The sequence below is a fragment of the Gymnoscopelus microlampas genome (assembly GCF_963454915.1).
Source record: "Gymnoscopelus microlampas genome assembly, chromosome: 2".
In the NCBI taxonomy this organism is placed as follows: Eukaryota; Metazoa; Chordata; class Actinopteri; order Myctophiformes; family Myctophidae; genus Gymnoscopelus; species Gymnoscopelus microlampas.
The window spans coordinates 59,090,360-59,112,125 of record NC_139939.1 but is presented as its reverse complement, the minus strand read 5'-3'; the positions used below and the strand labels follow the sequence as shown (position 1 = coordinate 59,112,125).

General features: G+C 42.6%; 2 protein-coding genes across 3 annotated transcripts in view; one reads left to right on the top strand and one right to left on the bottom strand.

The window, feature by feature from the left end:
- LOC311056770 (phosphorylase b kinase regulatory subunit alpha, skeletal muscle isoform-like) overlaps positions 1–5,835 on the bottom strand; it is a 45,074-nt gene extending 39,239 nt beyond the window's left edge. Inside the window, exons 1-2 of one of the 2 annotated variants that reach the window (XM_084073576.1) lie at positions 5,563–5,835; positions 3,930–4,088 (exon numbers count right to left, since the gene is read on the bottom strand). In XM_084073576.1, the coding sequence (XP_083929702.1) occupies positions 3,930–4,088; positions 5,563–5,640 (237 nt within the window). In that variant the 5' untranslated portion in view covers positions 5,641–5,835. Of the gene's footprint in view, positions 1–3,614; positions 3,631–3,929; positions 4,089–5,562 lie in introns of those variants that run through there. The other variant, XM_084073577.1, reaches the window with a different exon arrangement.
- A 3,648-nt stretch (positions 5,836–9,483) lies between these two features.
- Positions 9,484–21,165, top strand: slc22a7a (solute carrier family 22 member 7a; the record flags this gene model as incomplete). The annotated part of the gene is made up of 12 exons (XM_084072386.1): positions 9,484–9,701; positions 10,092–10,257; positions 10,873–10,976; positions 12,596–12,750; positions 13,305–13,473; positions 14,498–14,621; positions 14,787–14,896; positions 16,003–16,049; positions 16,181–16,348; positions 17,412–17,520; positions 19,262–19,468; positions 21,027–21,165. 12 exons carry the CDS (start codon positions 9,484–9,486, stop codon positions 21,163–21,165), a joined length of 1,716 nt encoding a protein of 571 aa, XP_083928512.1.
- Positions 21,166–21,766: the final 601 nt, after the last annotated feature.

The window sequence follows — 21,766 nt, the reverse complement described above, 5'->3', positions numbered from 1 at the left end:
AACGGATATAAAGATCAAACTTTTAATTGAATTTCATCTTTACAGAACATGTCAGCATTCATTTAAATTGCGTCAGACACATATGATTCACAATATACCATCTACAATATCCATACCATATAATAGTTAACAGGTTATAAGCAGATAATAAGGCCTTATACGTTTGCTTATAATGCCTTATGGAAATGGGATCAATTTCAATGATTGATTGAAATTCTTTTATTGGAAATAACCCCTTGAGATGTATACCATCTCGTTTTCAAGGGGGTCCACAGATTACACAATGCATACCTTTTTCATACATTTAAACACAAATGGAGGGGAAAAAGTATACAGCCTAGACCAGAGGTTCTCAAACTGGCCTATAGGTTAAACTCAAAGTTTAGCTTAGAGCAGAGCAGTGTTGATTTTTAATACATTTTAATTTATTTTTAGTCCTATTTTAGTCATCTGAAATGTTTTAGTTTTTGTCTAGTTTTAGTCGACTAAATATCATAAGATTATAGTCGACTAAATCTACAGTTGATTTAGTCGACTAAAACGTACGTTGGCGGTGCCTTGATGGCGTCGTAATGGCTGATTTTACACTTGGTTGCATGCTGAAGCTCACAACAAGTTGCAGCGTGACGCGTTGTGAGCTTGTAGATCTGCTATTTTCAGAGTGCAACCAAACATAAAATGACATGTCTTAGTTCTACTGGATGTCTTCTCCACTAGTCCCTCACCAACATTTTAGTCTATTTTATTTGTTGACGAAATTGTCAATATATTTAGTCTTAGTTTTAGTCATCATAGCTTAGATTTATTTAGTTTGTGTCAGTGAAAAAAGGTAGCTGACGAACATTTTTCGTCATAGTTTTAGTTGACTAAAATCAACACTGGAGCGGAGCCCCATTATTGCTAAATGCACCCCAGAGAGAGAGAGAGACACACAGAGATGTCCTGACATTCACGGCTCGTTTGGCTGCAACCCGAAACCAAGACTTGTGGCCCTTGGCATTTAGACACCACACACACACACACACACACACACACACACACACACACACACACACACACACACACACACACACACACACACACACACACACACACACACACACACACACACACACACACACACACACACACACACACACACACACACACACACACACACACTTTCCCTGAACTTTCTAGGCAGGTCTTCTGTCTGACACTAAACGTGTTGCTGTAGGAACTGAAGCTATGTATTTCACTGTTGTCGGGCGGAACAACCTTGTATGTCCAAAACCGTTTCTATTTTATCATCATTTATAAAAAATATTGTAAAAATAGCCCGTCTACAAGGCGTCGCAATTGTGAGCTTGTAGATCTGCTATTTTCACTACTTTTGTGCGACACTCTTGCATATGGTCTCTGTCGGGTGTAAACCTCATATGTCCAACTTTTCCGTTACTTTTCAGGATTCAAATTCAAAAGCGCCAAAAGTAGCAGATCTACAAGCTCGAAACACGTCGCTATTTGTAGACCTGAGCTTGTAGATCTGCTATTTTTTTTAAATGTGTGCAAACCTTTGAATATATATATTTTCATGCAAACATTTGTAACTCAAACTTTGCTTCTGCGGGGGTCCCTGGAACAAAATATTTTGAGATGTGGGTCCGCGGCCAAATACATATCATTTTGGGGGTCCTTGGCATGAAAAAGCTCTAGATAACCCATTCAATCTGGGATGTCATTTTACATTTGAGCTATAGCCATTATTTCTGATGCTTTTGTAGTGTGATCGAGTAGGGCATCAATTTACGAAAATAAAATAAAATATGAGGTTTCTGCCCAACGATAATGAAGTAGGGCATTCATTTACAAAAAAGAAAAAAGGGGTTTCTGCCCAGTGATTGATTGATTGATTGATTGATTGATTGAATACTTGATTAACAGTTTGCAAAGACAAGCAAAGGGAAGTACAATACAAGGTCTGTTAGGAGGATTTAAAACCCAGGAAAACACGTTTCCATTGGGGTCCTTTGGGATATGATGAAGTATAGGCATTCATTTAAGAGAAAACATGAAAAGTCAAAACATGGAGATACAAGGTTTCTGTCCGACAACAACGATTTGTTGTGCGACTCTTGTGAGCTTATAGAGCTGTAGCTGTGAGAGCTGATGGAAGAAGTAACAAACAATAAATGCATTTTCCCAATCATTCCCTCTATAGCGGCATATATCAGCCACTGGAGTAGTGTGATGGTGTCTTGATAAATTCCTGACAGGTGAAAGCATGGCAACAAAGGTGATCAAAAAAGTTAATCAAAGAACAAGATATGATTTTTGGGCAGAATTTCCACTTTTGTAAGGATAAGGATAATTCCTTTTAACAGGTCGTTCATGAAAGTCCTTGCGGTCTTGTTTCCAATGAGAACCTGTGAGCAATTAGGGGTTAAGAGTCTTGCTCAGGGACAAATTTCATTTCATCGACACATATGCTGGCCTGGCCTGGAATCGAACCTGGGGCAACCAGGGCCTCTGGTACAAAAGTGCTCTCAGGACTCTTTCAGGAGTCCTCATTCCCCTCTTTGACTATGCTTGCTTCAAACCCCCCATAACAAACTGATTCGACTATTTCTCGACCTGGGGCCCATGACCCACCTTTTTCCAACACATGTTGCTATAGCCCAGGATGGCTCAGGGTAGAAGACAGGGTTAAACAACAAAAAATGGGATTGGCTTTCAGTCAATGCGACTTTGCCATCAATGCCCTCAATACCCGCCTATCTGACTAAATACCTCCAAACGTTTTGCAACACCCACAGCCACAGTAAGCCACAAGGGAGCGGAAACAACGATCTGGTACCACCCACCCATAAAACAAACATGGATACATTCTCCTTCTACAGCACTGCCACCCAGGTGTGGAATAGCCTGACCCCATCCCGCAAAAAATGTGGTTCACTGGCTTCCTTTAAAACAGCCCTGAAATTTCACATTTCAGGAGGCCAAAGGGGGAGGTAGTTAGCACTTCTCCCTTAGACAGGCGACCCTTTCTACACCCCCCCCCCTTTTCCCCCTACTCTGTACATATAGTGTTTTATATTTGTGATGATATTGAATGTTTGGTGCTTTATTCTTTATTCTTTGTTCATAGGGATCCCCATTAGCTGCCACCAAAGTAGCAGCTACTCTTCCTGGGGTCCACAGGATTACAAACAATACATAATGCAATAAAACATGTACAGTATTACAAAAACAAATTAATTCAAGACAAAAAAAAGTCAAGTAAAAAATACAAAAAAAACAAAAAAAACCTAAAACATGGAGCTATTTTATACGTTGATGAATTGAATACCTAGTAGTATGGAAACAAGGCCGCAAGGACTTTTTTGGTGTTTAGACAAAGTGTTTGACTGTACTCGCACTGTAAAATAGCAGATCGACAAGCTCACAACCCTGTTCCAGTTAGCCTTGTCCACTAGTTAAGTGATGGGTGTTGTGGTGACTTGTGTTACCTGTTCCAGTTTGTAGGCCTTGCCCTCTAGTTAAGTGATGGGTGTTGTGGTGACTTGTGTTACCTGTTCCAGTGCGTAGGCCTTGTCCTCTAGCTAAGTGATGGGTGTTGTGGTGACATGTGTTACCTGTTCCAGTTCGTAGGCCTTGTCCTCTAGCTAAGTTATGGGTGTTGTGGTGACATGTGTTACCTGTTCCAGTTCGTAGGCCTTGTCCTCTAGCTAAGTGATGGGTGTTGTGGTGACATGTGTTACCTGTTCCAGTTTGTAGGCCTTGTCCTCTAGCTAAGTGATGGGTGTTGTGGTGAAATGTGTTACCTGTTCCAGTTCGTAGGCCTTGTCCTCTAGCTAAGTGATGGGTGTTGTGGTGACATGTGTTACCTGTTCCAGTTCGTAGGCCTTGTCCTCTAGCTAAGTGATGGGTGTTGTGGTGACATGTGTTACCTGTTCCAGTTCGTAGGCCTTGGCCTTGTCCTCATCGCGGTCAGCGTTCTTGCGGTAGGCCAGGCTGAGGCCCCACACAGACAGGATGCAGTACACGTTGTCTCTGACCCACGCATGAGGACTGTCCTCACAGCCCGGGAGCAGACCTGTTACCGGGTCCTAATGGACACGGACACACACACACACACACACACACACACACACACACACACACACACACACACACACACACACACACACACACACACACACACACACACACACACACACACACACACACAGGTTTGCATTACTATACTTGTGAGCACATCAACATTTTAGGACAGCGAAAAGTTGCAGATCTACAAGCCCACAACGTGTTGTGCCAAAGAAAAGATAATAAGAATCTATTAGATAGCTTAAAGATTAAATAGCAGATCTATATGCTCATAATATTGCGACAGGGTGCTACCATTGTCATTAGGACTAATGTCTCAAGAACAGATTCAGAGCTGCAAAGGTATGAAACAGCTGAGGGTGCTGTTTTTTCCTTTTTTTGACTATGGGTTCCCAGATTGCATTAGGAGTGACAAGGAAGGACATGATCAGAAATGATTACATCAGCCCAGGTTTAGAAGGCTTGGGGATCAAACCAGAGAGGTGAGGTTGAGATGGTTTGGACATGTGCAGAGGAGAGATGAGGGGGGGTGCATTGGGAGAAGGATGCTGAAGATGGAGCTGACAGAGGAGAAGAGGAAGGCCAAAGAGGAGGTTTATGGATGCGGTGAGAGGACACGCAGGTGACAGGGAGGACATGCAGGTGACAGAGAGGACATGCAGGTGACAGAGAGGACATGCAGGTGACAGAGAGGACATGCAGGTGACAGAGAGGACATGCAGGTGACAGAGAGGACATGCAGGTGACACAGAGGACATGCAGGTGACACAGAGGACATGCAGGTGACAGAGAGGACATGCAGGTGACAGAGAGGACATGCTGGAGTGACAGAGGAAGAGGCAGATAACATTAGCAGATAGCAGACACATGATCCGCTTTTTGAGGTATTCACAAAGCCTGCAGTAAATGTTAAAATGACCCCAAACATGTTTGAAAGTGAAATATCCCTTTCCGTGAGTTGAGTGTGTGACAATCCTTTGGACAACCAACGAGTACACACGCCTGCATGCCGTGTTGAGGATGACACATTTATTTGTTAACTATAATCCAACTGTGGACAAAGGCTTTATTTTACTCATGTGCATTTCTGCTGGTCATGTCAACCAGCACCAGACCATGTCAGTGTGCTTCGGTCCACCTACCCAGAACACCCACATCACGCACGCACGCACGCACGCTAGCATAACACACCTACGCTTAGTTTGTTTAGTTGTTGTACAGTAGTACAGTATGGATATAAATTGTTAGTGTGTTTGTCTGTTGGTAGACCGATGTTTACTGTCAAACAGAACGGCCTGCCTAGAAAGTTCAGGGAACGTGTGTGTGTGTGTGTGTGTGTGTGTGTGTGTGTGTGTGTGTGTGTGTGTGTGTGTGTGTGTGTGTGTGTGTGTGTGTGTGTGTGTGTGTGTGTGTGTGTGTGTGTGTGTGTGTGTGTGTGTGTGTGTGCATGTGCGCGTCCCCGCGTGAGCTCTCTACCTGGTGTCTGAGGATGGTCTTCTGGATGTTGCGTGCATAGTTGTCGAGTTTAACTCCAGAGTTACTTCTGCTCCTCATCGTGTCTGTCTGTCTGTCTGTCTGTCTGTCAGGTACTGTCAGGTCTCTCTGTTAGTGCAGTTTTACAGAGAACCTGTCTATCTGTCTGTCTGTCTCTCTGTCTGTGTCTCCAATGTTGTGGTCTGCTCTGTCCTCTCTTCTCTCTCTCTCTCTCTCTTTCTCTCTCTCTCTATTCGTATTCACTCCACAGCTCTCTCTACCTCTGGGCCGCTCGTATATCAGAGGGTTTACAGGCCTGGGCTTGGTGAAATGTCACGGTGCCTCACACTGAGGCTCTGGGTTGGATCGAGTGTGTATCCGTTGCTACAAATAGAACGGCTTCGGTTCATTGCCTAACTGTCAGGAGGTCAACCTGCAGGAACACTCTGCTCTGCACACACGCTCAAATCAAACCAATTAACACTTGAACACCAGTGTCCGTATTCTAGAAGGGAACAACATTAGCACAAAAAAAATTGCAGATCTACAAGCTCACAATGCGTCGCGTTGCGACGCATTGTGAGCTTGTAGATCGGCAATTTTTGTCCGGCAAAGAGATTTTGATGTAGACGCCAAAATGTGGTCGAAGTGCATGTTGTAACTCAAGTCCAGTTCTCTCTAAGACTACAGGGTTAAAGGGACAGTTCACCCCAAAAAAACACTTTTTCCTATCGATTAGTCAGCCCATGGAGACTTGAATTCATGGATATTTTTGTAGTTTTTGTCTCATTCCTAAGCCAATAATTTGATGACCAGCAGCAGTTCCGGTAGGAGACACAAAAAGTCTCCTTTGTGTGCTCCTACCGGAACCACTGGTCATCAAATTATTGGCTTAGGAATTAGACAAAAAGTAAAAAATAGTCTCTATGGGGTGACTAATTGACAAGAAAAAAAATTGGGTGAACTATCCCTTTAACTACTGCATAACAGGCTCCTCCCAGACACTTATTGAAAGTCAATCGTAGCCAATCTGAACGGAATCGGACCAATCGGACAGATACATCTTGATCACGTGACCACAGAGATACCGTGTACCGATTTGAGTTTGACTTTTGGACAACATCTCTAGGAGTTTTGAAGAAAACCTGAAACGCCAGAAAACTTATCATGCCAGGCGGAAATGACAAGATTGTTTTATTGTACGACCATATGGTTCAAGAGTTATAGGCCAAAAAGTGAAGTGGTCTGTTATAGCGCCACCATGAGGCCGATTTGAAATTATTTAGGGGTTCTTCCTTGGCGTGCAAAGGGTGCAAAGGTGATAGTATACATAACTGTATATTAAGTTATTTAATAGTAATACCATACTGTAGTATCTAACTGTAATAATTATGTAACATAAATACCAAACTATAACTGTAAAATTGAATATAATACCAAACTGTGCTACTATGTAACTGTAATATTTGATAATAATACCACACTGGAGTATCTAACTGTAATATCAAACAAACCTTATGTGTAATATGTACTGTGAATACCAAATTATACCATACTAACAGTATAATTGAATATAATACCAAATTGTGCGATGTAACTGTAATAGTAATACCGCACTGGAGTATCTAAATGACTATAATATGAATACCAAACTATACTAACAGTAATATTTAATATAATACCAAACTGTGCTATGTAACTAGTATTTAAATGAACAGTGTTACTACCTGTCATTGACAACATTACTTGTATAAGTGGACTCTAATGTATGTTTGTATTCTTTTTGTTTTTTTTAAATGGACCGAAATAAAGATGTACTACTTACTACTACTACAACATTGACCACATAGTTTAAATATAAAACTGAAATAATGATGTTATTTTTGACATTCACGTGATTCACTACAGATTCTGAGAAGAAGCAGACGTTCCAGATCAATGTATTGGTTATGCTTTGATCCTATCAGGGGTCAGGTGTGTGTGTGTGTGTGTGTGTGTGTGTGTGTGTGTGTGTGTGTGTGTGTGTGTGTGTGTGAGAGAGAGAGATACCATCACACACAAAGAGGTGTCTGTTGGATGGGTTGTGACTACAGCATGACGTATAAGATCCATTTAGAGTATTATCAGAAATACACACACACACACACACACACACACACACGAATGCACGCATCCACAAACAAACAAACATGAATGCGCGCGTGCACATGAATGAATGCGCGCACACACACACACACACACACACACACACACACACACACACACACACACACACACACACACACACACACACACACACACACACACACACACACACACACACACACACACACACACACACACACACACCAAGCTACCTCCTTCTTACAATGTTGTTCTCCCAGATGGAACAGAGATCATTAACTTTTTTTAAACATAGAGAGACAGAGAGAAACAGACAGACAGACAGACAGACAGACAGACAGACAGACAGACAGACAGACATCATAAACTTGGATCTGGTCCTGCAGAACCATCTATAAGGTCAGTGTGCTCTCTCTGTTCACATCAGCTAAACTGTCAATGTTCATCATTAACCTGAGTGTGTGAGTGTGAAGAGGGACCTACAATGATGCATGTTTTACCCTCTGAGGTCGTGTGAGTGGTGGTGGAAAAAGTACCCACACTTTGTACTTTGGTCAAAAGTAAAAGTACTGAAAATTGGACACACTCAAGTAAAGTAAAAAATACCTCAAAATTGAACTTAAGTACAGTAGCCTACTTGAGTAAATGTACTTAGTTACTTTCCACCACTGCGTGTAAGTGATATGTTTTGGTTAAAACTAAAAGTTCTATATTGTGCTAGCTATTATCACTATAGTGTTTGTAACAGTAACAGCTCTTTAATACAATGGTTTCTAAACAATGGGTCAGGACTCAGGATACATTTCTGGGATGCTGACCTATTTTTATGATTATTATTATTGAAATAGGGCTTAAGTGATTTATATTTTTTGCACGTTTGGTTCATGAGGAGAAGCCATATTTCTCTTTTGAGAGAGTATATCCATTTTTCAGCTTCAATTTTGTAGTTTTCCCGTTTCAATTTAGTCTGCTCATTTCTTCGTGTCGTCACTTCCCATTTCACACGTTTCTCCTGTATGCTGTATGATGAGTTCTCTCTCCTGATTGGATGAAATTTGTATCCCAACCTGAAGATGTATTTTCTATTTATTAAAGAGACCCCAGGTATCGAACATAGAGCCAAAAACAAACATCATTCACTGCATTCATTGTGTACATTAATGGTCCATAATGGAAACAAGCTCTGCAGGGCTTTTTGTGTTATCCTTTTAACTATTCACTGTACTACATGTAGGCTACTGTTGACAATAGTGTTAAACCCTTTAGACCTAATAACAGATTCTAAAAACGCCTTCTAAATCCTGACCTAAGGGTTTCCTGAAAAACTTTTTTTTTTAAATTAATGCTGCTATATACTGTTCATATACTGTATAGCAACAACTACACTAGAGCATTGGTTCTCAATGCCCCCCCGCGCGCTTGTAGAAGGTATTTGTAGAATGGGCCTCAGGTCTTAATGGGTGTAAAGCAGTGGTTTTCAACCTTTTTCGTGTCAAGGACCCCCAAATTGACACATAGTAGCCCACGGACCCCTATTTGAAAAAATATGCCAGGGACTCAACCATTTAGGTTTATTGGGGGTCCCAATCTACACTGTATCATCATCATCAGTGTTCATTTAACTCTGAGAGTGTATGGTTCCATTTGTACACTCTCAGAGTTACAGACATATAAGGGTCCATTTGGTTCCTAACTATTAATTTGGCTGGGGACCACTGGTGGTCCCCGGACCACTGGTTGAAAACCCCTGGTGTAAAGTATTCAGTAAGTCAGATGTGTGTTCTGTCCTGTCCAGACGGCATGAGGTTCGAGGAGGTCCTAGACGACATCGGGGGTTTCTCCAGGTACCAGTTCCTGATCTACCACCTCCTGTGTCTGCCCCGCCTCCTTCTGCCTCTCCACTTCCTGCTCCACAACTTCATCTCCGCCACGCCTCCTCACCGCTGCTCCCTGGGGAGCCAGGAGGAGGACCATGACCTCACAGGAGGAGGAGGAGACCTAGAGACGCTGGCACTCAGGTTAGGGGCGCTACTAATGATTAGGGACGCTACTAATGATTATTTTATGTATTCATTTATGAAATGTATTTTAAATGTATTTCATTTAATTAATTTATTTGTATTTATTTATTTTATTTTATTTTATTTTATTTTATTTTATTTTATTCATTTATTATCATTATTAGTAGTAGTACATTTACATTTTTATTGTAACATTTGTGTATTGCAATTAATACAAAATGGAGAAGCTTTATGTTTCAAAAAAATATCAATTCTACAAGCTCACAGAGTTTGCTATTTTTGCTATATAAATTGAAAGAAACCCCCCCGTACCCAAAAAGTACATAATTTGTATTAAAATCAATTATTGTTTACACTAGATTAAATGTATTAATTTGACACCCTCAGGGTCCCTCAGGACACCAACGGTTCCTTCAGTTCCTGCAGGCTATATGCCACGCCCCTGACCTTTGACCTCAACCACACCAACCTGTCGTTGACGGCGACGACGGTGCCGTGCACGCATGGCTGGGTTTACGACCAATCAGAGTTCACCTCCACCACCGCCACTCAGGTAACGACCAATCAGAGTTCACCTCCACCACCGCCACTCAGGTAACGACCAATCAGAGTTCACCTCCACCACTGCCACTCAGGTAACGACCAATCAGAGTTCACCTCCACCACCGCCATTCAAGTACAGCTAAAGCATATTTTACTTGTTTAAAATATGATTTAAAGTTAAATAACAATATATTCTGTCAATCATTTCTATAGTATATAGTGTGTGTTCAGTAAGAGGTCTCTCCAACTCTTTAGAAATAAGAACATACATGTGATCAGGTCAGGATACCAATTTCATCCAATCAGGAGAGAGAAGACAGGTGAAATGGGCAGTGAACAAAATGTGGGGCTGGAGAGACAGGGAGACTCCTGTTACTGAACAAACACCCTATAGCAATGATCAGAATATATATTTATTTAACACTTATTTTAACAAAGGAAGATCACTTACCCTACCTTTAACTATAATAACCCTGCTTAGTTTATATGTATACTAGTATGATGTATTGTAATGATATGAATTGTCCACAGTGTTATTACTTAACTATAATAATCCAGGTTATTGTATTTGTATATGCATATGTATAACAGTGTGGTGTATTGTAATGATATGAATTGTCCACAGTGGGATCTAGTGTGTGACAACAAAGCAATGAACCAGTCTCTGGCCACCTTCTTCTTCGTTGGTGTGACCATCGGTGCCGTGCTGTTTGGACAGCTCTCTGACAAGTAAGACTTCAACTTTGTACGCTTACTGTACATCTATATATACAATTTGAATCCTGCGCCATGTCGGTTGTCTGTAACGTTGTATGTAGCCAGTGTGACGTCATATGACATCACGGTCGTGACATCACAATGAGACACGCCAGTGTGACGTAATCTCACGACAGCATGACATCACATCCTACCTATAAATAGGTAGGATGCACCAGTTCGACGGCTTCCATCCTCAACACAACCCACGCCGACGACCCTTTACACAAATAAACTGCTAACTTCATCTCCTGCGATTTCAACTATCTTTTCACATTGTTCACCACTGCACACTCCCCACAGGTCTGCCATACCAGGTCTGAGTAATCACAAAGTGGGTTTTGGTCATTGGAGAGGTGATGCACGTCACCTCTTTCTGAAGTGGGTACTTTCAAAGCCTGCCGTGGATTTAGGAGAGCACAAAACTCTCTCTCACACTGTGAGGTGCCTGTAAGGTGACACTGCAAAGTGAACGACGCGTCACGCTAGACGTTCGGGCCGCATAGCGGCCCGAACTTCTAGTGTGATACAACTGAAAGTCTTACTGTGTGTCAACGTCCATTTTTGTTGTCTTTATACCCACACTCCAACCCCAACCCCTGAACATGAACAACCCCCTGTAAATGTCTAATCCTAACCCGAATGTTTACTTTTCAGGATATTTGTCCCTAAGTTTAGTAATGCTAGTACAAACACACACATGTATGAATTTACACGTGCATGTACAGTACACATGCATGTATGTGTGAATTTACGAGCACACACACACACAGCTGTTGTGGGAGTGTGTCAGATTTTAAATGTGCTGTGAAATGCACATTTCACCCATAATCCATCTGAACTGTATTTTACCCCTGACTGATTCTCCGTGATAGATGTGCACGTCAGCCTGCGCGCACGCCGCACGCACGCACACGCGGACGCGCACGTGCACACGCACACGCACACGCACACGCAGCAGTACTAGAGGTCCTGGTAGGAGATAAAACCAGCAGTACTAGAGGTCCTGGTAGGAGATAAAACCAGCAGTACTAGAGGTCCTGGTAGGAGATAAAACCAGCAGTACTAGAGGTCCTGGTAGGAGATAAAACCAGCAGTACTAGAGGTCCTGGTAGGAGATAAAACCAGCAGTACTAGAGGTCCTGGTAGGAGATAAAACCAGCAGTACTAGAGGTCCTGGTAGGAGATAAAACCAGCAGTACTAGAGGTCCTGGTAGGAGATAAAACCAGCAGTACTAGAGGTCCTGGTAGGAGATAAAACCAGCAGTACTAGAGGTCCTGGTAGGACAGTAAACCAGTAATACAAGAGGTTCTGGTAGGATAAAACCATCAGTACCAGAGGTCCTGGTAGGAGATAAAACCAACAGTACTAGAGGTCCTGGTGGGAGATAAAACCAACAGTACTAGAGGTCCTGATAGGACAGTAAACCAGCAGCACTAGAGGTCCTGATAGGACAGTAAACCAGCAGAAACATGGTTGCAGAAAGACACCCATATGGTGTCTCTACACATTCAGGAATAGTAAGGCTTTAACATTTAAATGGACGACATGACTAACTTCTCACGGTGCCGCTGTCCCTGCTGTCCTCCAGGTTCGGTCGCAGGCCGCTGCTCCTGGCGTCCATCGTGTCCAGCGGTGTGCTGGGACCAGTCTCTGCCTTCTCTACGTCCTACACCATGTTCGCTGTCACCAGGACGCTGTGTGGAGTGGCTCTGACCGGCCTCAGCATCAACACCATGGCACTGAGTATAACAACAACAACAACAACAATAATAACTGTGTGGAGTAACTGTGACTGGCCTCAGAATCAACATCATAGACCATATTCACACGGCGGCCATTTTGCTATTAAGTTAATGAAATTTCACCCCATTTTTTCAATGCAAAATGCCAAAATGGCCACCGTGTGAATATGGTCTATGGCACTGAGTATTCTATCCATTTTGTTCTGTAATGATAGACCTTTATTGATCCTGTGGGGGATAGTTAGTCACCAGAGGCAGCATGGCAGTTAAATAAGTAAATACAGAGTAAAAGAAGCACCGTAAATTACTTCTTAGTCTTTATTTGGTTCCTTTTTTCACTGAAGAAAACGTTTTCTTCCGTGAAAAAATGTAGTTGACGAACATTTTTCGTCATTGTCTTAGTCGCCGGAATGAACACTGCCCTATGTTATATTATCACCGCTACTACATCAGTGTAAAGTGCGTGTGTGTGTGTGTGTGTGTGTGTGTGTGTGTGTGTGTGTGTGTGTGTGTGTGTGTGTGTGTGTGTGTGTGTGTGTGTGTGTGTGTGTGTAGGTATAGAGTGGACAGATGTGAAGCATCGTGCGTTCATCGGGACCATCGTGACCCTGGTATGGAGCGCTGGTAGCATGCTGCTAGCTCTGCTAGCATACTGCATCAGAGACTGGAGACATCTCATGCTGGTGGTCTCCTCTCCCTGCCTCGCTGCTGCCATCGCCTGGTGGTGAGGAGTACTGCCTTAGAGGTGCACTCGCATCCAGCCTCAGGCATTTACCAGTGATGGACAGACAGTAACAAAGTACATTTACTCGAGTACTTAACTACCTTTTTGACTGGGATACCAGCCCAGTCCAACATAGCTCCATGTTTGAATGTGGGCGTTTCGTGAAAATGTGGGCGTTTCGTGCAACCTTTTGATGACTGGCTCCGATGGTCCGAAGGACAGCCAATGACATGACAGAACATGTTGTCCCATGGCTGGGAGGGAGGGCAAGCGTCACACATCCCTTAATCCAGTAGATGGCGGTATAATGGCTGCTAAAAAGTATTGCTACAAGTGCCAAATCATTCATCATGCATTAAATTACAATCTGGTATCCCAGGCACAATTGTTTAATAATTTACTAAATTGTTATTTTTTTTAAAGCCCTTAAGCCCTGTTTTTGAGTGGTGCCGAAGGCAACCACTCCTATACGTGGCTTTGTCTGTGTGTCCGTATGTATGTATGTATGTATGTCTGTATGTCCGTGTGTCCACCAAGCTAACATTGGTCAAGCATCACGTGACACGTGACAATATGTTGAAAGGGTGTGCTTTGATTGGCTAGCGAGACGCATGACGAAATAGAGCCCCATAAATAGGTGTGTCACTTTGAAACATTACATGTTTCAAAGTGACATCAGTGCCATCACATCAGCCAAGCTAACATTGGACATGTTAGCTTGGCTGATTGAACATGTTAGCCAAGCTAAGCAAGGCACCACTCACTTCACACAGGGTGTGATTTGTATACCTCATTGTACAATGGTAAATGACACAAAAATACCTTGTAGATCTATTTTCTGAATTTGTTTCTTATCGATTATTTTATCAAAATCGATATTTCAGAATCCATTAAATCATTTAGTTTGATGAACTGAAGTGTCCCTATTTGAGTTTGTACATTTTAGCAGAACAATAACAGTAACAGATGAGTTAACAATAGAAATTGCGCATTCATTCTATTGTGTTTTGCTCCCTGTGTTCAGGTGGACACCAGAGTCAGCCAGGTGGTTGCTGGCCAGCGGTCAGGTAGAGGACGCCCAGAGATACCTGGTCCAGTGTGCTAAGATGAACGGCAAGGACACTACAACCACTAAACTACACACTGAGGTACACACTACAACTAAACTACACACTGAGGTACACACACTTCATCCTACGCCCACCCATTTCGGATGCTGTCAATGTGAAAATGAAAGTCAATGAATTGCATTACATAATTCATTTGTCTCAGTTGTGTATAATTATAATTGATAAAGTGTGTGTGTGCTGCAGACGCTGAGCAAAGTGACAGTATCAGAAGTGGCCAGTAGGAGTCACTGTTACCTGGACCTACTGAAGACGCCCAGGATGAGGAGCATCACTCTCCTTTCAGGAGCATTCTGGTATCCATGGAGATGAACTCTGACCTTTTAACCAAAGTACAAACACACACACACACACACACACACACACACACACACACACACACACTGGCAGCCGTGTGTGTGTGTGTGTGTGTGTGTGTGTGTGTGTGTGTGTGTGTGTGTGTGTGTGTGTGTGTGTGTGTGTGTGTGTGTGTGTGTGTGTGTGTGTGTGTGTGTGTGTGTGTGTGTGTGTGTGTGTGTGTGCGTGTGTGTGTGTGTGTAATAGAAACAGGGAATGAACAAGCTTACCTATGGTTGTAGGGTGCTCAGGTGGTGCAGTGGTAAAGTATCGGACTCTCTCTTTTCCTGGTGTTTCGCCCAGGGGCGGGCGTGGTTTTGAGGTTATAGGCATAGTTTCTGTGAGCTTAGGGTTAAGGTTAAAGGGATAGTTCACCCCCAAAAATACTTTTTTTCCTATGTATTAGTCACACCATGGAGACTTGAATTCATGGATATTATTTTGTCTTGTCTCATTCCTAAGACAATAATTTGATGACCTGCGGACCGGTAGGCAGCGGTTCCGGTAGGAGACACAAGGAGTCTCCTTTGTATCTCCTACCGGAACTGCTGCCCGCCGGTCCGCTGGTCATCAAATTATTGCATAAGGAATGCGAAAAAAACAAAAGAAATGTCCATGAATTCAAGTCTCCATGGCGTGACAAGTAATTTTTTGGTTGAACTATCCCTTTAAGGTTAGGCATTGACAGTGTTTGTGAGGTTAGGGGGAAAGAAAGAATAAAAAACAAACAAACAAACAAACAAGGTATCTACATAATTATCTATCCATACATACATGAGGTTTAGACATAAGGTGCATGAGTATAGACAAATCCAGACACGCTGCCTGTAGGCAGTCATAGCTGCAGTGTCGCGTCTATAGCAGCTGGTATATACTATAGACATTAAGGTGCAAGAAGAGTATCAGTGTGTTGTACATGAGTTTAAGATGCAAAAAAACTAAAACACAAAACAGTAACACGTGTGTGTGTGTGTGTGTGTGTGTGTGTGTGTGTGTGTGTGTGTGTGTGTGTGTGTGTGTGTGTGTGTGTGTGTGTGTGTGTGTGTGTGTGTGTGTGTGTGTTCAGGTTTGCGGTGGCCTTCATCTACTACGGCATCAGTCTGAACATCACAGGTATGGAAGTAGACTACAATGTCATTGTGTTTTTCAGTTATTTCATTGTGGTATTCTTATGTATTGTTTGGACCAATATGTACACACACATGTTTTTTATAATTTAATTGAATTCCTCCATTCACACACAGGGTTCGGGGTGAACATGTACCTGACCCAGTTCGTCTACGGACTCATAGAAATTCCCGCCAAGGTGGGAACCTTCTTCCTCTTGGAGCGGATTGGCCGGAGGAACGTCCAGGCGTGGTCGCTTATCATCACCGGAGCTCTGATTGGTCTAAACACGGCCATAACCACAGGTAGGGCTGGGCTGCTGCGACCTACTGGATCATACCACAGCGTCACACAAAAGCATCAAAAGTAGCAGATCTACAAGCTCAGAACGTGGCGCGAAGCGACACGTTTTGAGATTGTAGATCTGCTGATTTTGCTATTTTTGAATTTTAACAAAATATACGTCCATAAACTCCCAAACATGTTAGCTCATGTTATCATTTAGATTATCTTCTGACGAAGTCACTGAAAAAAGTTTCCGAAATATCACCACAGAAGAAGAATTGATTGATTGAATACTTTATTAGTCAGTAATGTAAACAGCACTCGGTACAGTAAGACATTAAGGCTAAAAGGATAACTATAATAATAATGCTGCCACTCTGTGTAACGGAACAGCAGCTTCACTTGCCCTATTGCACGGAAGGGACAAACGTGGCATCTTTCCATGGGGGCAGTGTTGCTGCTTGGAGCATCAACACTAACTCAACAAACTGCGGACTGGCCATTTTGCATACCGGTGGGCCGCTGGGCCGGTGGTCACACACCTGTGACAAGGGGTGGCCTTAATGATATGGGGGCCTGTTTCAAGAGCTAATATGGGGCCCCGGCCAAGCCTGATTTATACTTTGTCGTGATGGTGTCGCACGTCAAAAAACAACCTGTTGTCACTCCCAAGGCGTGACATTTTGCCGCTCTGTCACTAGCTAAGTTTTGACATGACGGACGCCCTGAAAGTCAAGTTTTGACCGGACGCGATGGCGACTTTGCATGTTGACAAAGCTATGCCTAAACCTAATCTAAAAAAAATAAGCCTAAATATAACCTTAATCCTAACCTCACAAAAACTATGCGGAGAGAGAAAAAAAAAAGTCGTACCCACGGTGGAATTCCTCAAACTCTGCTACCAGGTTAGCCACGAGGCAGCTGGCCAAACCATCTATTTGTATATCGTATTTTCCACTGATAATAAGAGAACACACAGTAACAATCATATCCTTACTGTGATGAACTGTTGCTACTTCAGGGGTAATCAGAATACTGAACGAGCAGATTATGATGTCTGATGTGTTCTTTCTTTCCCTTCAGAACAGGCTGTGCTTCGTACCTGTGTGGCTGTGGTGGGGAAAGGCTTCTCTGAGGCTGCCTTCACCACTGCTTTCCTCTACACCGCAGAGCTCTACCCTACTGTTCTAAGGTTAGTTTCCCTCTACACCACAGAGCTCTACCCTTACAGTTCTAAGGTTAGTTTCCCTCTACACCGCAGAACTCTACCCAACTGTTTTAAGGTTAGTTTCCCTCTACACCGCAGAAGTCTACCCAACTGTTTTAAGGTTAGTTCCCTCTACACCCCAGAACTTCTTAAACTAGTCTTCTAAATCCTAACCTTCCTATCCTTAGATAACACCCCCCCCCCTCCCAATATCCTAGTCATTTTTTTCTCAAGTCCTAAATGCAACAGAATGTTACTTCTGGGATAAGGTCATAACAATCAGATCAAATATAACTCATAGGTCACTAAACACTGCTGAACTTACTCCTGCATACTGTGAATGCACTTTAGACCACTTCAGTGGATCTTGAAATGACAAGTGGTGACAGGATTAAAATCCTCCACCGGCTCCCTCGACCCTATCCCCACCACCTTTTTTAAAACTGTTTTTAACTGTCTATCCTGAGAGCTATTAGATTTGGTCAATCATTCCCTGCTCACATATTCCCAAAATCACTCAAAACTGCCATAGTCAAACAAATCCTCAAGAAGAGTAACCTGGATTGTCTGCTCCTCAGCAATTATCGGCTCGTATCAAATCTTCCCTTTTTAAGTAAGATTTTATAGAAACTGTCTTTGAATCAACTACACAAATTCCTAAGTAACAACAAATGTGCTAGAGTTATTTCTGTATGGTTTTACAGCGAACCATAGCACAGAGACGGCTGTAAACGACCTTAGAATGAACTCAGACTCGCCAAAAACCTGTCTGTCCTTGTTCTTCTATCTAGACCTTAGCTCGGCGTTCGATACGATCATACGATCGACCACAACATCCTCTTGGTCAGACTTGAAAACCGTGTTCTGGCACGGTTCTCAACTGGTTCAGATCCTATCTGACAGGACGAGATGTCTTTGTGGCATTGGGTGACCATGCTTCTGAAAAAGTGGAGATGACATGTGAGTTCCCCAAGGTCCCATTCTAGGCCCTATGTTTTTAATCTCTATGCTGTCACTAGCAGGGCTCATCACATGGACATTTTGGTCAAAATTACATTTTTGCCATGGGCATACAAAATGAGTGGACAACAATATTACCAGAAACACATAAAGATCCCGAATGAACATATGACAGGTCTACGTAACTCTGAGAGTGTACAAATGGACCAAATGGACCCTTACGGGTCCATTTGGTTCCATTTGTACACTCTCAGAGTTATGGTCCTTGCAAATAAAACATTTGAGAACCACTAGTAGGACTCCTAATGTGCCATACATGGTGTCATAGTAAATCAGAGTCATACATATTCTAAAGAAAACCTGGAGACTTGACATTCAGTAATTGGGTCTTATGATCAAAATAAGAACATTACAATGATGTGTAAATAAAAAAATTGCCAGGGACAAGACCTAGTCTTTACCACGGACACATTTGTCTGTGTACGGACATATTGATGACCCCTGTTCACTAGTCAGTGTCATCAGGAGACAACATCGTTTTCCATAAACCTTGCTGTTGTGTGTGTGTGTGCAGGCAGTGTGGTTCAGGGTTCACCTCCTTCTTGTTCTGTCATCTGAAATGAAATGTGTGTGTGTGTGTGTGTGTGTGTGTGTGTGTGTGTGTGTGTGTGTGTGTGTGTGTGTGTGTGTGTGTGTGTGTGTGTGTGTGTGTGTGTGTGTGTGTGTGTGTGTGTGTGTGTGTGTGTGTGTGTGTGTGTGTGTGCAGGCAGTGTGGTTTAGGGTTCACCTCCTTCGCCGGTCGTCTCGGGGGGTCCCTGGCTCCTATGGTCATGCTGCTGGCAGACGTGTGGGGGTCCCTGCCTCCGCTCATCTTCTCCGTCACGGGGGTCCTGAGTGGAGCTCTGGTCTTCCTGCTGCCGGAGACCCTCAACGTGGGACTGCCAGAAAACATCTTGGACATCGAGGAAGGAAGGTATAGTGTGTTATTTATGTCCACTCATGTGAAAGTGCAATGCAAATATAGATTACCACATTTTGGTAACATTTCACTTAAAGCCCGGGTCTATATAATGCATTATAATTGCATTCACTAAAAAGGGTTCATAACACTCAATTCATACATCTCTATAACAAGGTTTATTAGAAGTGCTGGTCATAATACAAGCTCAGCGGAACAGCACATAACTATACCATACTTAGTTATACGTGGTATATTTATACATAAAGACACTTTATAAATGATTAAGTATGGTAGTATTGTAGAGCTGCTATGTACACACGCGCGCGCGCACACACACACACACACACACACACACACACACACACACACACACACACACACACGGGGGACAATGTCAATACAACAAAATATACAGCAAAATGGGTGAAGATAGGTATTTTTTAAAGCAAGTACCCTGAATTACAAATTTCACTGAGCAGCTTTTACTTGTAGTTGGGTCCTATTTGACCAGAAGTATATATACTTTGACTCAAGTACTGGGGTTGAGTACTCTGTCCACCACAGGGACTGGGACTGGGTCAAATCTGGGTCAAATTATTAATAGTTGTCTTCTCAGTGAGTTTGTTTTGTCCCTACATAAGGAACTACTGGACAAACAATAGTTACTGCATCTTCCATGCCACTGCATGCAGCAAGCATACAATACAAATTATATTCTTATGCTCTAAAAGGCAAAGAAAGAGTGACAAACATTACATTGTATTAAAGTAGCCCAACACTGTGGTCCAGAAATAGCGCACAGAGCTTTGGCAAAAGTATTTATTAAACAGGAAGGTTTAGTCATCCACAAGATAAATGAAAAAGTGAAGTTATCTTTAAGCCCATTGTTTGTGCCATACACACCTTCTTAGTAAGAACCAGTCATCTCAGTCTACTGCTGTCTGACTGTACTGGTTTACTAACATACAGAGGGTGCTGTATGCCTGCCTGGCTGTAGAGTGACATCTACAGGCCACACAGCCTAACTACAAGCAGGAGATGTTTTCCATGATCAGAACTAACCATCCTACAGACCAGTGGTTCTCAAACTTTGTCATGTCAAGTCAAGGACCCCCAAACTGACACTTTTTAGCCCGCAGACCCCCATTTGAAAAGATATGCCAGGGAACCCCCATGAGAGAAGATTTGTATGGCTCTAGCAGTGATTCTCAACCATTTTAATTTCAAGGACCCCCAGTTTGACATGCATTAGGGCTACGGACCCCCGTTTAATGGCATTTCTATCTCTGGGACCCCCATTTATATTGTAAAATCAATGTTAATTTAACTCTGAGAGTGTAAATATGGAACCAAATGGACCCGTTAGGGTCCATTTGGTTCCATTTGTACACTCTCTGAGTTACAGATCCATATAGGGTCCATTTGGTTCCTAACTATCTATCATTTAGCTGGGGACCCCCTGGAACTCCCTCAAGGACCCCTGGGGGTCTCCGGACCCCACTTTGAGAACCAATGCTACGGACTATTTAATTCCTCTTATAGAATGTTGTACATTTTAATGTGTTCTCAGACACACACACCACGACTCCTCTGACGAAGACATGAAGGTTGAGATGAAGGAGAGACAATCCACACAACCTCCTCAACAAGACACACAACCTCCTCAACAAGACACTCAAGGAACCAACAAGACACCCAAAGAACCATAACACTATAACACCCATAAGACCAACAAGACACTAACTGATCCGTAACACCCATTAAGATAAACGAGAAACCGAATGAACCATAACACCTAAAACATCAGCAAGACACAAATTGAGCCATAACACCTATAAAGAGCAACAAGACAGTAATTGAACATCAAGACACTAAATCAGTGTTTCCCTCACCTAGTGTCCGGGACCTCCAGGGTTTTGAAAGAAATAGAAATATTTTCTAAGTGTTTCAAAAGGTTTAAAAAAAACGCAAAAATAGCCGATCTACAAGCTTACATCTACAAGCTTGTAGATCGTCTATTTTTGCTATTCGTAGTATAAGCACACACACACAGGGGGGCCTCAGCTTTTGTCAGATGTAAGGGGAGCCCCCTTTACATCTAAAGGATCCAATCCAAAGGAAAACAGGTTGAGAACACTGCACTTAATGAAGCGTAACACCTAATGATTAGAATATGAATAATGTAACAGTATCTATATGAATGTGTTGTTTTTATGTTGTGTTGTTTTGTATGGACCCCAGCAGTGTTAATTTTGTCCACTAAAACTATGACGAAAAATGTTTGTCTACTGCCGAGAACTGGATAAAAAC